We start from the raw sequence: 16,558 nt of genomic DNA on the forward strand, positions 1-16,558 counted from the left end.
TAAACAGCACTAGAGGTTTTTAGCGTGGGCTGGTGAGATAAATGCTCCAATGCTCATAGGAATTCTATGAGGGTTGGAGCATTTACCTCGCTGGCCTACACTAAAATCCTCTAACACCGTTTAGTAAAAGGAGCCCTGTGTTTTTTTTATTAACCTGTTTAGCAGTTGGCAGGGTAATTTGGAAATTATTGTTGGTTTTTAAAAAATCTTTCCCCCTCTTTTATAAACGCATAGCGTGGGTTTTAGTGCTGGCAGCGGCGGTAACTGCTCTGATGCTCATAGGATTTCTATGAGCATCCAGAGCAGTTACCACCACTACTAAAACCCGCACTATGCATTCGTAAAAGAGGGGGTTTATCTGAAGGCTTCTGGGCTTCTTTTATTGCAACCTCTTTATTGGGATGCCCTAATTTCCCTGTTTTGTTACTATCCTTCCTGTGAGATTAAGTTCTCTTATCTAATTCATAGGATACTCACTTTAGTTGTTTTTAAAGTTACTGCCATCAGCTTAGTTCCCCCCTGAATGCATCCTTTTAGAAAATGCCTAGTGCCTAACAAACTTACATCATCTTCCCCACACCATCCACTCATTCACACACAAACTCCAGAGCTCTGCCTGCCTCTTGGGTCCTGTGCATGGAATGGGGAGTATTTCTGAGATTACCATAGAGGTTCTAGATTTCAACTTTCTACCTAAACTCCTAAATGTGGCTTCAGAATATCTTCTCGTGCACCTGTGTGTCAATGATACCCACATGTATGAAGACTGCACTGTCTAAAATCATATCTTGTGATACATGAGATCTGAGATCTGGCACTAAGCAGGCAAGTTTTCAAGTGACCCTTCCCTATTGAATTTCTCCAGGTCCATATTTGCTGTAAAAACTTCAGGCAATGGCAAGACCTTACAAAATGTATATAGTGCTACTGATTGGCTCTTTGTGCTCTATTTTCAGAAACTTTGCCTGTAACATAGACTGTTACTTTAAAGAACTCAATCAAGTTATTGTACATGTGAAAGGTGACCACCTTAAGGGCTCCTTTTACAAAGGTGCACTAGTGGTTTTAGCGCGCGCTTAGCGCACGCTAAAATGCCGTGCTCGCTAGCCGCTACCGCCTCCTTTTAAGCAGGTGGTAATTTTTCAGCTAGCGCACGCTAATCTGATTCATGCACTAAAAACGCTAGCGCAGCTTTGTAAAAGGAGCCCTAAGTGTTTTGAAAATGGTTTCTAATATATAAATATTAAGTTACTTTCAACGACGCGTATTCCATAAAGATGACAAATGAGCAGTATGTTTAACTCAAATACAGTGCAAAGTGAAGGTGAATATTGTACTTTCTTGCTCAAAAGGATTCAGGATTAACATTTCTTGATTACCAGAAGCGACCTCAAATTAGCGGCTTAATTTTCAAAACAAAAAGCAACTTGAATTTTAAAAGTACTTGCAATAATACAAGTTTTATTGTTCTGGTACTATAACAAAGCTTATCAGTTGCTATGATACTGAAGCAGCTGAAATTAAATGAGCTGGATGACAGCGAGAAACAAGAGTGGCAGAATGTGTCATATGCAAAATAGTGATCTTCCATTTGGAAAATATAACCCTGCTACATGTTTAAGGACTAGAATTTATTTATCCTTTTACTTAGGGGTGCATTCCAAATGAATGTGAGGCTTTCAAGGACAATGTTTTATTGTCACTTTATACACTCATCAAAATCACTATCTTATACGTAATTTGTCAGACAAACCTGACTGATGAAGACTATAGGGAAAATGTGACCAAGAATTGACAAATGCTCATAGACCAATCTAAATTGTATTTTTGAACTTTATGGTTGGTGCAAGTTTACTGTAAGAGAACTTTTTATTTGTCGGTATCAAATTACATAGTAAAGTAATGAATGCAAATGCTACAGAATTTCTCTAACACTGTAATAAAAACATAAAAAGAAAAATTTCCAATTATCCAAAGTACATTATATATTTAAAACTGTGCGTTTAAGATTGTTTGGTATATCCTGGCAGAAAACCCCTGCATAAATATTTCTGTACCTCATTTTCATTGTATATTCATAAAAATTAAATATATCCATAGAACAATTATACAAGATAATGTGTGTATATGTATAGTACTGTACTGACATTGCAGTAGGATAGGAAAGAAGAATGTACATATCACAGAGTACATTTAATGGCTTCAATGACTGCAACTAGTTTGAAGGATACAGGAGAACTTACTAGTCAGACTGACTATAGGTCTCTACAGAAATTTAAAATCAATTAACCAAGACACTTCTTAGAGGTTCTGATATAAAGAACCTCATGGAACAGCATTTTTACAGGCTGGTAAACAGTGTTTGGAAGTCTTCATACAAATGACTAGTGAGGTACTAGGAAATGAAAACCAGCCTGTAGAAGATTTTACTTCATAGAATAAATGAATATAAGTACAGAAGCCTTGATGCAGGTTAAAGGAAAGAAAAGGGTAGGCAGGTAAAGGGGAAAAATTCAGGCAGCAATCCACTTGAGGTTCTGTTATTTGAAGTCTGGTTTGTCTGGGAATGTGCAACCAGAGTGGCGAATAACCACATGAGCTGCATAGTGTCCAGCGCGAATGCACTCTGTCAGGGATCGATCATAAACTAGCTGTGATAGAAAACCTGCAATCAGAAAAAGAAAAACAATGTTTTAGAAATGTTCATTTAAGCTTTTAGATTTGGCTTGAACAATTCTGCAATTTTCCTTGAACCAATGACACCTTGCCGAGGTTTCTTTTTTTGCTTATCACTAAGGGCTCCTTTTACAAAGCTGCGATAGCGGTTTTAGCGCGTGCTTAGCGCGCACTGAATTGCCGTGCAGCGTGGGTTTAGCGTGCGCTAAAATGCTGCGTGCACTAAAAACGTTATCGCAGCTTAGTAAAAGGAGCCCTAAGTTGGCGGACTTAGAACACCTCTTCATTTGTGATCCTGGTCACACTTCACAAGTAAATGCCCCTCATCAGCCCCAAGATTTCTTTAATTTCTATTGTTTTAAACTAAAGATGTAACAAATGCACATTTAAGTTACTAATGTGGGCTAATGCTGTTAATTTGTTATTAGCAACTAGGGTCCATTGTGTCAAATGAGATCTAAGTACTCAATTCTTTGGTTCTTTATCTGCTCCTTCTCTTATGCACGTATCTGCGACCCCACTCAGGCAGTCTGTTATAATATTGCCCTCTATGGGGATAATTATACTTCCAACAAAGCTGCAGAATTCATAGATACTTTACTTTGCATCAGTTTTTAAAACTGAAGGGCGTGTGTACTGTCACTTTGAAGTTTATGGCAAGAAAAATTACCCACCAATACCTGCACTTTTTGCGGATGAAAAATGTTTAAATCCCTACACTAAGGGGTCAATGAAAAGCAACAAGCAACAAAAAAAAACAAGCAAAATACAAAAGGAATTGACCCCAAAATATTTTGGGGTCAATTCCTAAATCCCTACCCTAACCCTGGCTCTGTGAAGGACTCTACTAAATGTGGACATAAGTACATGTGTTGTACAATATCATGCATTTTTAACAAGCACAGGCCCCCCTGCTTGAACTGGCACCCCCCCCCCCGAACAACTTGAAACTTACCCTGCCTCGGTGAGAGGGAGAATGAGAAGGCCTTGAGCTTGCGCAGATGCATGCTCAAGGCCCGGCAGAGGCAGGAAGTTCTTCAAGCGGCACCAGCACGTCCTGTGGGCTGCGTGCCGGTGCCAGACAGGGGGTAAGTTTCAAGTTGTTTGGGTGGGGGGTGCCAGTTCGCACGGGGGGGGGGGGGAGCAGCGCCGCTGGCCTCGGGGGGTGGGAACGTATCAAGCGAGTTTCCATTATTTCCTATGGGGAAACTCACTTTGATATACAAGTATTTAGGCTTACGAGCATTCTTCTGGAACGAATTATGCTCGTAAACCAAGGTCCCACTGTATATGCTTTTTTTCACTGCTCACTATCACATGTAACATTTCAGATAATAAAGGTATCAAGTTCTAGTCAGAGAAAGTTAGTCATCCTAATACATGATAGCCCAAGTTTGATTTTGCATTCTGCTTTCTCTGATAGTAGTTTGTACATTTTGCAGCCTTGTTCTATTTTTTTTCTCTGGTAGGGTATGGAGTGTTTTTCTAAAAGCTGACCTTAGTGAAAAGTACTAGTCTCCCCAAGTTATTTCTTAGTGTAGTACCTTAGACCAGTGGTTCCCAAACCCAGGGTCAGTCAGATATCCATAATAAATATTCATGAGAGACTGGCTGAGGTGCCTTCAGGACCAATGGTCCTTTTACTAAGGCGCGCTAGCCATTTTAGCACATGATAATTAGCGTGCGCTAAAACAGATAGCGCGCCTTAGTAAAAGGACCCCCAGGTTTCGGAACCACTATCATAGCCCAACTTGGTCCTTTAAATTTGTGGGTTGCTGGTAGTGGCCACTCTAGCGATTTTTACTATTTGCAGAGACTCTCGGCGTGACACATCATCTGTTTGGTTTTATATTATCTTTTTCAATATTTGTTGTGACATATGTTTTTTCCTTTATCTACCATGGACCCCTGATGAAGGTTGTCCGAAACACGGACCGTGTTGGGTCCCCCGTTTGGTAAAAAGGTTTTAATATATAGTTTGCTTGTCACAATAAAATTTGCCTACATCGTTGTACATATCTGCAGTTTTGGTTTGTTTGTTCCTGGCTGGTTTTTTTTTACTGCAGACAAGGTTGGACCTCCCTTCTTTTGGTTCTGTTGCTGGTAGTGGCAGCATTTAAGACAAGGCTGCCTCTAGGCACCCCACAGAGCTTTCCTTCCTGCTACGCTCCCTTTCCACACTGGAAACAGGAAATTGCTCAGAGGGATAGGAGGTGGCAGAAGGAAAGTTCCAGGGACCTGTTTGACGCAGCTTGTCTTGTGTGCTGACACTGTGAGGGACCTAGATAAGTTTAAAGGACCACTCAAGGGGGAAGTAATGGAGAAATGATATCACAACTAGGAGGCAAAGAGAAAACGATGCTGGGACATGCAAAGGAGGGAGAGATACTGGACCCATGGGGGGGGGAGGTGAGAACAGGAGAGAACACCATTTGCTGGGTTCCTTGGAGGGGGGCAAGAGGATGAGAAGAGAGAAATTCCAGATAACAAGTGTAAGGGTGAAGGCAGGAAGCCAGTGCATGAAAAGAAATAGTGTATCATGTGAGCTGGAGCAGGGGGACAAATGAATGTGTCAATTGCCTAATATGTGTGGCTTGGTATGTCTGCACAGGTGATTCTGAGACTGAGGAGAGACTCCCTGCTGCCATTAGTTGTTATCCATGGTTTGAAAACAGGACAGGGCAACACTTGCCGGATTTCCCAAGGTTGAGGGAAAACAGGAGAGAGGAACCCTTGCTGTATTCCCAGGAAGAGGGCAGGAAAAAGGGAAGAGAGATGTTGAGTCCTTTGGGAGAGGGAGTGAAAAGAGGTATAGATGTTGGCTTTGGGAAGGAGGAAGAAAGGAACAGAGATGGAAACAGGCTAGCCCCAAAAAGTGTGTGGGTTTTTTTTTTTTTGTTTTTTTTTTTGGGGGGGGGGTAAGAAAAGAGTAAGGAGAGAAGCTAGGTATAGGGAATGTTTGGGACACAGAGGGGCAATGCTCAACATGGGGAGACAAGAGGGGTGATGCCGGACATGGGGAAAACACAGAGGAGTTATGGTGGACAGAGGGATAGAAACACAAGGTTTATTCTGGACAGGGAGATAAGGAAACGATGAGGATACATTGAAATCCATCAGCTCAGTGGGTGGTAGCAGCTAAGGAAGCAAACAGAATGTTGGGAATTATCAGAAAAGAAATGGAAAATAAAAGATGAGAATGTTATAATACTCTTGTATCGCTCTATAGTGCAGCTGCATATTGAATACTGTGTGCAATTCTGGTCACCGCATCTCACAAAAGTTCAGCCTGGAAAAAAGACAATTCATGGAAGATATGGTCTATAAAATACTGAGTGGAATAGAACAGGTAGATATGAATCACCTGTTTCTCTTTTCCAAAAACACTAGGACTAGGGAGCATGTGATGAAGTTACTAAGCAGTAAATTTAAAACGAACTGAAGAAAAAATGTCTTCACTCAACATGTAATTAAACTCTGCAATTCGTTTCTGGCAAACATAAGAATTGGTGCTGCTGGGTCAGACTAGTGGTCCATCGTGCCCAGCAGTCCGCTTCCACGGCGGCCCTTAGGTCAAAGACCAGTGTCCTAACTGAGTCTAGCCTTACCTACGTATGTTCTGGTTTAGCAGGAACTTGTCTAACTTTGTCTTGAATCCCTGAAGGGTGTTTTCCCCTATAACAGCCTCTGGAAGAGCATTACAGATTTCAACCACTTCAAATAACAGAACCTCAAGTGGATTGCTGCCTGAATTTTTCCCCTTTACCTACCTACCCCTTTCCTTCCTTGGAGAGGGTGAACAACTTGTCTTTATCTACTAAATCTATTCCCTTCATTATATTGAATGTTTTGATCATGTCCCCTCTCAGTCTCCTCTTTTCAAGGGAGAAGAGGCCCAGTTTCTCTAATCTCTCACTGTATGGCAACTCCTCCAGCCTCTTAACCATTTTAGTCGCTCTTCTCTGGACCCTTTCGAGTAGTACTATGTGTTGAAAGCAGTTAACTTAGCAAGGTTTAAAAAAGGTTTGGATAATTTCCTAAACCAGTGTTTTTCAACCTTTTTACACCCGTGGACCGACAGAAATAAAATAATTATTTTGTGGACCGGCAAACTACTAGGACTAAAATTTTAAAAATTCCATTTCCGCCCCATCTCCGCAAGCTCGGTCCCTGCAAATCATCTGATCCCATCCACACAAGCCTCAGTTATGATTTTATATTCAATGTATTTTATTAAAGTATAAAAAGAAACAATATTCTGTACAATTGTCATTTTATAAATACAAATAATACAGAGAAAGGATCAACAAATCCCCTGTCTCGCCTCCCCTTCACATATATCCCCTCTACTATCAAGAAAACTGAACAAGCCAAATTATTACAGAATGCTACACAGAAATATCATGCTAACAGAATACTGCAGTCACACATGAAAGGAATAGTTTTAGGGGAGTACAACTAAGGCAACAGAGAGCGCCCTAAGCCAGTTGGAAACTAAAGAAGCACTGCCTGGGCTTTGCAGTTCCCAGTTATGTCTAACACCAACTCTAGCAGGATATATATTTCAAATCTGATATATTCTAATCACAAAATAGAAATAAAATTATTTTTTTCTACTTTCTGTCGTCTCTGGTTTCTGCTTTCATCTTCTTTTCACTCTCTTCCTTCCAGCATCTGCCCTCTCTGTCTCTTCAATCCAGCATCTGCCCCTTCCATCCACTGTCTACCCTCTCCCCTTCCATCCAGCCTGTGCTCCCTCTCTCCTTTTTACATGATTCATTCCAGCTTCACTGCTCTCTTCATTTTTATCTCTCCTATACCAGATCTAGCATCGTTGTTCCTCTCTGCTTATTTCTCTGCTGACCCCTTCCCATCATCAATCTCTCTACTTTCTCATGCCTGTCTCTCCCCTTCCCCTCCTCTAATCTCCATGCCAGCTGTTTCCTTCCTCCTTCCCTCCTCCTCCTGTCCAGCAGTAACTCCTTTCCCTTCCTCCCCTCCCAGCAGTATCTCTCCTTCTCCTTCCCTCCAGGTCCAGTATCAGCTGTCCCTTTGTTTCCCTTGCCCAGCAGCTTCTCAGACTCCTTTCTCTCCTCCCCTCCCAGCAGCAATCTCTCCTTCTCCTTCCCTCCAGGTCCAGTAGCAGCTGTCCCCTTTTTTCCCCTTGCCCATCAGCTTCCCAGATTCCTTTCCCTCCTCTCCTCCCAACAGCATCTCTCCTTCTCCAGTAGCAGCTGTCCCTTTTTTCCCTTGCCCAGCAGCTTCCCAGACCCCAATAGTGGCTTTCTCCCCTCCCAGCAGCTCTCCTTACTTCCCAGCACAGCGATTCAGGAAGGCAGCCTCGGGTCCTTTGTTGGGTTGCGCCGCCTCTGAGGAAAGAGGAAGTTGCATCATCAGAGGCAGCCGCGACTCAGCAAAAGCCCCAAGGCTGCCATCGTGAATCGCTGTGCTGATAAGTAAAGGAGAGCTGCAGAGAGGGGAGAAAGCCACTGTCAGAGGCTCCCCGTGATCTCTCTGGCCCAGCGCAGATCAGATGAAAATAACTCTATCTTTTCGGCCCTGCGCGGACCGGCAGGAAATTGAAGTTAGTCAATCTTGCCGGCCCTGCGCAAACAGTCAGAAATTTCCTGTGGACCGGCACCGGACCGGCGGTTGAAGAACAGTGTCCTAAACCATAAGTCCATAAGCCATTATTAAGATGGACTTTGGGAAATCTATTGTTTATTCCTAAAATAAGCAGCATAAAATCTGTTGTACTACTTGTTGGGTTGACCACTATTGGAAACAGGATACTGGGCCTGATGGACCTTTTGGTCTGTCCCAGGTGTGGGTGTTTGTGGGCTGAGTTGCTGAACATGGTGGGACAATAAGGGTAGGGATGTGGGGGATATGCTGGATGTAGAGGCAAAATGCATGGTGGATATGGAGAAAAAAAATGCCAAATTAATAAGGAGCCCATATTAAGAGAAGACAGAGGAAAAAAGAACCTTAGACTGGAACCAAAACAATTAGAAAAATACAATAACTAGACAGCAAAGGTTTAAAAAAAAAATTGATTGATTTTTCTATTTATTGATTAGAATATGTCAGTTTTTGGAATGTCAACCGGCCCAACATGGCTAGGGCTCATGAAGAAAGAAACCCAAAACATTTGTTGGCCTTAAATTTCCAGCACAGCTGTGGTAAATGTGTGGATGGGTCATATGAAGCAAATTAAAGAGTTTACTGTAGAACAGGGGTGTCCAACCTGCGGCCTAAGGGCCGCATGCGGTCCCATGAAGTATTTTGTGCGGCCCCGGTTGAGGGCAATGCAATGTTTTCCTCTGCTGCCCCTGGGTGTTTACCATCTTGCCAGCTCCCTCCTGTGTCTTGCTGCAGCGTTTGAAAGTTTGTGTGGCCCCAGAAACATTTTTTTTGGCCAATGCGGCCCAGTGAAGCCAAAAGGTTGGACACCCCTGCTGTAGAAGATTATACAAGATATCACAGAGGGACTCTTACAAGACTGGTCTCCAAGTTAAATTCATATATATATCAAATTAGCAAGTACCTTGAGGAGTATGAAATGCATCTACAAGGCCAGTAGAAGACTCTTTCTACATTACAGAAAGAGATACTGGTAATGGGAAAATAAAATTTAGAACTAGCTGAGAAGTTCCTTAGTTCTGACAAAACAATGCTCATTAGTGAGGCCTGCCAGAGTCCCCAGAATATAGGGGAAAGGGTGTGGGGCTTGTATACCGCCTTTTTGTAGTTAAACAACCACACTCAAAGCAATTTACATACAGGTACTTCAACAGTGTTGGCATCATTGAGAAATTAAGCAAGATTGTACTAACTCTTGGAAAAAAGCAAGTAGCATGACATAAGATTAAAGGAATACATTGCTCCTTAAGGACTCTGAGGCAGAAACTTTCCAGACACATAATTGCATCCTATCATTATTATGTGGTGAAGGAAAAAAATGCTCAATACAGCAAGAGTGATGGGAGCAATCTTGTGGGAAGGAAACAAAGCCAAAGTCTAGGCAGACATTGACCTGCCACTATAAAACATCACTGAGTTCCAAACAAAAATCTCTCTGTACCAGCTTTTCTTCTGGTGCTCCTTTAAGAAATTTTCTCTCTGCATCAGCCCTTCTGGCACCCCCTTCTACATCTCCTCTTTCTCTCTCTCTCAATCCTTTTAAAATGTTATTATTTATGTATCCCTTTTATTATTAGAAATTTAAAATTTGCCTCAGGTTTTTTTTAGCTTTGTTTGTTAACTGGTATTCAACTACCTGACACTCTCAACCAACTTGCAAAAAAAAAAAAATAAAAAAAAAAATTACTGGCAAAATAAAAATGTCTCACCACACTCCTCAACCTCCAAAGTCGTGCTCCAAACCCCTCCAGTCCCCGAACCATCAGCAGCAGCTAGAAATCTCCCTCCTAGCCTCCAAAGCAGCAGCAAATTCTGACAACACTCTCTCCCTCCAGCCCCCAAAGCATCAGGAAGCCAGTCCTGATAACCTTCCTCCCCCCACTCCCTGTACATTAATGCCAGATATTTAAATGTCTCTATCATAATTCCCTCTCTTCTGTCTTTCTTCCAGAGTATACATATTAAGTTTTTTAAGTCTATCCCCATTTGATTTATGACAAAGACCACTAACCAATTTTGTAGCAGCCCTCTGGACTGACTCCATCTTATTTAACTCTTTTTGAAGGTGTAGTCTCCAAAATTGCACATGGTATTCAAAATGGGACCTCAAAAGAGACTTATCACCTCCTTTTTCCTACTGTCTTTTCCTCTCCTTAGGCACCCAAGGATCTTCCAGGCTTCGACCTTCGCCTTTTCTACCTGTTTTGCCACCCTGAGATCAGATACAATTACTCCCAAGTCTCGCTCTTCTTCCAAGCACAGTATTTCACCTCCTATACTATACCGTTCTCCTGGACTTTTGCAGCCCAAGTGCATGACCCTGCATTTTTTAGCATTAAATCTTAGTTGCCAATTACCAGGCCATTCTTCAAGCTTCCCTAGATCCCACCTCATGCTATCCTCACCCTCCTGGATGTCTACCCTGTTACAGAGCTTGGTATCATCTGCAAAAAGACAAACTGCCAGACAGTCCTTCTGCAATATCACTCACAAAGATGTTAAATAGAGCCGGCCTAAGGACAGATCCCTGTGGCACTCCACTGATAGTTAATGGGTACAATGTATAGACACAAACTAGTAAAGTAACTCAATTTTAAAAGTGTGAGTTGAAAAGCTGAAGCAATCTGAAATCATATGTCTCAATATCACTGTTGTGCTATGGTAGGATTTAATTTATGACGTGTGTTGCATGTAACCTCCATTGAATGGTTAATGTGCTATTACAAAATGGAGATGCTGGCAGACAGGATGTAACCAACTGGAAAAGAGACTTTCTACACTTCTGGGCTGAGAAATAGTGCGGAGGAGTTCTCAACAGCTGACGTCTGATATTAACTGGCTGCTAAGCACCTGGTGTCATTAAAGCAATTCACATTACCATATTAGTAATGCAGGTCAATAATGGCAAGGAAAAAACTAGATGCAAAATTACTTAAAAAGAGAAAATGAACATTTATGTCATGCTGTTGTTTACCTTGTCTTTTGAGTTAATTTTCATGTATGAACGTTTCAACAGCAAATTAATGGGCAGGTAACAAACAATACTAATGGTTAGATACTGGCCAGCAGAAGGTGCTGTGAAAAATACTGGCATCTGAGGATTCTATAGCACAATAATTGTACCAGAGCATTTAGACATTTTTGTGAGTTTTCTTTATATTGTGGCAGATGGTGAAGCTGACAGCCAAGAACTACAGTGCCAGGAACCCTGCTTGAAGCTATTGAGATAATGGCCACTTATTATAAAATGCTGATGCTTGAATGAGGGGTGGGATTTAGCATCTGATTAAAAAAATCAACTGGTACATAAACCTCAACACTCAATATTTCTCCCTAGCATAAACTAGCTATTATTTTGTAGTTTATCTGCTGCTATTATAATAATCAAATAGCAGAATTGGAGATACATTTAGTTAGTTGGCATAACTCACATGGAATTTCAGTGCAAGTGTATCAAAAATTATTTCTTTCTTTTTTTGACCAAGAAGTTCCCTTTTCCCTTTCAACTTCTAGATCAATGAAAACCTGTGCTTGAATTTGGCATTATTTGTAACCACCCAGGAAATGTTCCTCCATTTGATAACTCCAAGCTCACTTTAGTCCTGTCATGGAAGAAGCAGTCTTTGGACAAGGTGATATGTATGTTATATCGAGGCATCTTCCAGAAAACTTCAATAATGGACCCTGCATTTGACCACCAGGTGTCACTGTTGTAGGATAACTGGCACAATAGTAGTCCCTCTTCTGCAGGAGGGAATGCAGCATTCCCAGCCATAGTCAATGAAGATGTGACCTATGAATGGCAATGCATAGCACTTCCACTGTACTGTCTCCATTACCTTGTATAATAAATACAAAATCCTACAGCAACAAAATATATTTTTTATACTTTAAAAGAAAGCCATCACAATTCTAGCATTTCATTATCCAGAACTTGTACTTAAATCTTGCATGATCTGACAATTTTCAAAACTCTGCAGACAGCTACAAAATCTGTGCGTATTTTCACATGCAATATTTCAAAAGTAAAAGCATACATACGCTTTCTTTTTGAAAAATGTTCAAGGAAAATCTATCTGCATAGATTTGTGAAAAGAAGCTATTTATTGGATCCATGCTTGACCATTTATTCTTAGCAATGCCCTGAGATCCTTGTGGAATGGTTGATAGATTGTAGAAAGAGTGTTTTAAAAATGTTCATGCAGATTTTTTACAACAATTTACTATGATTAAGGGGATTTTAGTGACTATAAAAACTATAGACCAACTGCTAATTACCGATAGGCTTTTTCATCAAAAATAGTAGTAGTTAGTAGTAGTAACAAAGTAATTGAATAAACATTTGGAGAAATCTGATTGGTTGGTTCGTTCCCAATCTGGACTTAGAACAACATATAAACCTCAATCAATTGTAGTAGTGCTTTTAAATAAACAGACTACAGATGGAATCCATTGAGCAAAAAGGTATAAAAAGTAGGGTAAGTGACTTATTTATATATACCATTAGATAAAAGGATATCAACTGCATAATTTATGCCTCAGGTATGGATTAATTACATCTTTTAAAAAAAAGAGCAATGTATATCAATAAAAAAGTAATTAATCCCAGGAACCATCTACCCCACTTAAAAAAAAAATAAAAAAAAGCTAAAAACTGAACATAAAAGCTGTGAAAAAGTTATATATTCATTCTACTGTGGCTATACTACACAAAACTTTCAAAAATAAAAGTTGCACCTCCAAACCTTTATAGTTTATCTGTTATTTGTAACCTGATTTTGATAAAGGACTTTTGGTTTAAATTGATTTATCTTCAGCATTCAACTTGGTCAATCATGATTTGATCATATTAAAGCTTGCAGACTTGCGTATTGCTGGACAGGTAGTGTTGTAGTGCATAGAGTTTGTTTTTTGTTTTTTTTTAAAGTAAGAACATGCAAAGTTGTGCAATATGAATGCTTATCCCTAGAATGGACAGTGAAATATAACAGGTGGCCAATACTGGTCCTCAAAGGCCGCAAACTAATCAGATTTTCCCCAATGAATATGCATGAGATCTATTTGCATACAAATAGATCTCATGAATAATCATTGAGAAAATCCTGAAAACATGACCAGGCAAGGTTTCCAACCCCTAACATATGGGATAATTTCAGGACTTCCTATTATCATCATTCTGCTTGTGTTTTTATAAATCCTTTTTGTAATATGCTGAAATCAGGGATTATAAAGTCATTTTATGCAGATAACATCTAGATATTTGTATCGGTGCAAACACTAGTGTTAGACACTTTTGACTATTTAAGTACTATTATGAAGAAAATCCAGACTTAACTGGGGTCCAACTGCTTGAAAATTAACCTAAAGAAAATAATCTTAATATAGGTGAATGGTGCATAAAGCAATGTCAGGAATGGGGACTACAATTAATGAGGGAATCATTATGCTAGAGAAGGAAATACGGTATTTGGGAATAATAAATGATTCCTCTATGAGCAAGCACATTTTGAAGGTCATTAAATTGGCTAGGAACAGATTGTTGTCTAGAATACTGCAATGCAGATCCTATCACAGGTGTGAAAATTTGATATCCCAATCTTTATTATCACCAGCAACTCATGTCCTATATAGCCAAATTTGAAATCTTGACTCAATGAACAAGGCTCTTCACTCCTCAGCTGCCACCCTCTTCCCCCAATCCAGAGCCCTGTAATTCACATAAAACATTTGTTTAAACATTCCATCTATCTTCTGGGTTTGTTCTGAATCCACTTGCCAAAAAAGCCTCTCTCTTTACTGCTCTGGCCCTTTGGAAAAGTCCTCCTACAAAAGATTCCATTCCTACCTGAAGGCTCAGCATTTCACACAAAATTTTGGCATTGTTTAGGCAGAAGGAGAAAATGTATTAGTCGGACATATAAAGAGTAATTCTATAAAATGCTAACATAAATGCACCTACTGCATTCTTACATGATAAGAATACAAGCCACTTAGAGGGACTGATGTGATTATCAACAGATGAGCTATTATATGTGCATTATGAGATCACAAGTACATCAGTAATCGCGGTATCAGGGGTATCATTATGGAATAATCTGACAGGACCATTGAGGTTACTTTCTAAGATTCAGAAATTTAAAAAGGTATTGAAAACCACTTTGTTTATGGAGGCTTTTAAGTGAGTGGGCTGTGATATTAATTATGAATATGTTAGATGATTCTGGTTTTTATTTGTATGTTTCTATGTCATTTGATGATTGTTTGTATTTTGTAAACTGCTTAGATTTAATTGGGTTAGATGCTTTTTTTTTTTTTAAAATAAACATACACATACAAGTACATACATCCAAGTACACCATCTAAGAGCTATTCTGTAAATACCCAACTATCTTGCAAAGGGGGCATATATGTATGTAATGTAAGGTACCTTATAGAGTCTGCCAACTCTCAATAAGGCCCAAAGCGGATTACAATCAAATAGAGTCCAATAAACAGAAAGAGAGATTAGGTTCTTACCTTGCTAATATCTTTACTAGTAGATAGATGTGTCATTCTAGAGAGTAGGGTATTCTTGACATGCTCACAAGCCGTACAGAAGGAATCCATTCTGTGTTTTCAACTCCTCCTCCTTCTCCAGAGGGCTCTGTTGCCCCCTTCAGTTTGTACCAAAGCAGGTGATATCCCTATATAGCAGTGGTCTCACACCCAAACCCTTTGCAGGGCTACAATTTGGATTTGTAGGTACTTGGAGGGCCGCAGAAAAAATAGTTAATGTCTTATTAAAGAAATGACAATTTTGCATGAGGTAAAACTCTTTATAGTTTATAAATCTTTCCTTTAACTGTTAAAGGAACAATTTATAAACTATAAAGAGTTTTACCTTATTCAAAATTGTCATTTCTTTAATAAGATATTAACTATTTTTTCTGTGGTCCTCATAGTTAAAGTTTAACATTTTCCTTTCTCAGAACTAACACATTTCAATCACTATATTGAAAATAAAATCATTTTCCCCACCTTTGTTGTCTGGTCACTATTTTTCTATGCTTTTAGCTGTTTCCAGGGCCTTCTTGTCCATTGACTGTTTTTCTCTGTCTTCACTTTCTGCCTTGCATCCATCTTTACAACAAAGCAAACTGACCTCAATGGGGTAACCTGTCTATAGAGGGTGATCAAAAATATATGTAGAGAGCATCTTTGGCATTAACTTAACAATCAATTTTTCAATTTTTCTGCTTTCTTCTCAAAATCTACTTTTCCATATCTTACCTTCTCTTCCTTTCCTATCTCTCTCTCTCCTTCCCTCCCTATTTCCATGGTCTAACATTTCTCTCCTTTCCCCCCATTGTAACACTTCTCTCTTTCCCTTTTTCCTTTCCTCCCAGTCCACCATTTCTCCCTCCTTTCCACCAGTCTAACATTTTTTTCTCTCTTCCTTCTGCAAGCTTCTCCTCTGGTCCTCCTTCCCTCAACCAAACATCTCTTTCTCTCTCTCCATGAGTCCAACTTTTCACTCTCTGCCCTCTCCCCCTTTCCCAATGTAACATTTATCCTTCCCTCCTTTCTGTCCTCCCCATCCATCTTGCCCTCTCCATGAGTTCAACACTTTCTGCCTCCTGCACGCTTTCTCTCTCTATCCTTGCCTCTTCCCTCAGTGGCATCCCTCCTTCCCACCCCCCAATCCAACATGCTCTCTCCCCATGCACCATCTCACCCTCCCCTCCAGTGTGTAGCACAATTCCTTTCCCTCCCTTTCTGCCAGGTCCAGCAGTACCTATTCTCCCTCCCCCTGCTCCCCTTGTCCAGCGGTACCCCTTTCTCCCTTCCTTCATCCCCTCCTCCCTTCTGGCGCCGGCATCAGCTGACTTGCAACTTCTTGCTACCACTGCATATACCGGATACGCAAAGGCAGGAGTCCTGGCATATGTGATGGCAGGAGTCCCAGCATACACGACGGCAGGAGTCTCAGCATACGTGACAGCAGCAGGAAGTTGCAAGTCAGCTGATGCCGGTGCCAGAGCCTCTCTTCTTGCCCAGTGTGCAAGATCGCACCGGTGCCAGCTGACTTGCAACTTCCTGCTGCCATCACATATCTGCTTGATACGCGAAGGCAGGAGTCCCGGCATACGCAATGACAGCTGGAAGTTGCAAGTCAGCTGGCACCGGAGCCTCTCTTCATGCCCAGAGTGCAAGATCGTGTACAAGACAACGGGCTGCAAAATAGCACCTGAGGGGCCAC

The 16,558-nt window shown here is 40.7% G+C and overlaps 1 protein-coding gene across 3 annotated transcripts in view; it reads right to left on the reverse strand.

Moving 5' to 3' along the window:
* Positions 1-1,815: 1,815 nt before the first annotated feature.
* ADK (adenosine kinase) overlaps positions 1,816-16,558 on the reverse strand; it is a 594,014-nt gene continuing 579,271 nt past the window's right edge. For all 3 annotated transcript variants that reach the window (XM_033941773.1, XM_033941775.1, XM_033941774.1), the window contains exon 11: positions 1,816-2,665. In XM_033941773.1, coding sequence (XP_033797664.1) covers positions 2,541-2,665 — 125 coding nt within the window. In that variant the 3' untranslated portion in view covers positions 1,816-2,540. The remainder of the gene's footprint in view (positions 2,666-16,558) is intronic.

The sequence above is a fragment of the Geotrypetes seraphini genome, chromosome 4 (assembly GCF_902459505.1).
Source record: "Geotrypetes seraphini chromosome 4, aGeoSer1.1, whole genome shotgun sequence".
NCBI lineage: Eukaryota > Metazoa > Chordata > Amphibia > Gymnophiona > Dermophiidae > Geotrypetes > Geotrypetes seraphini.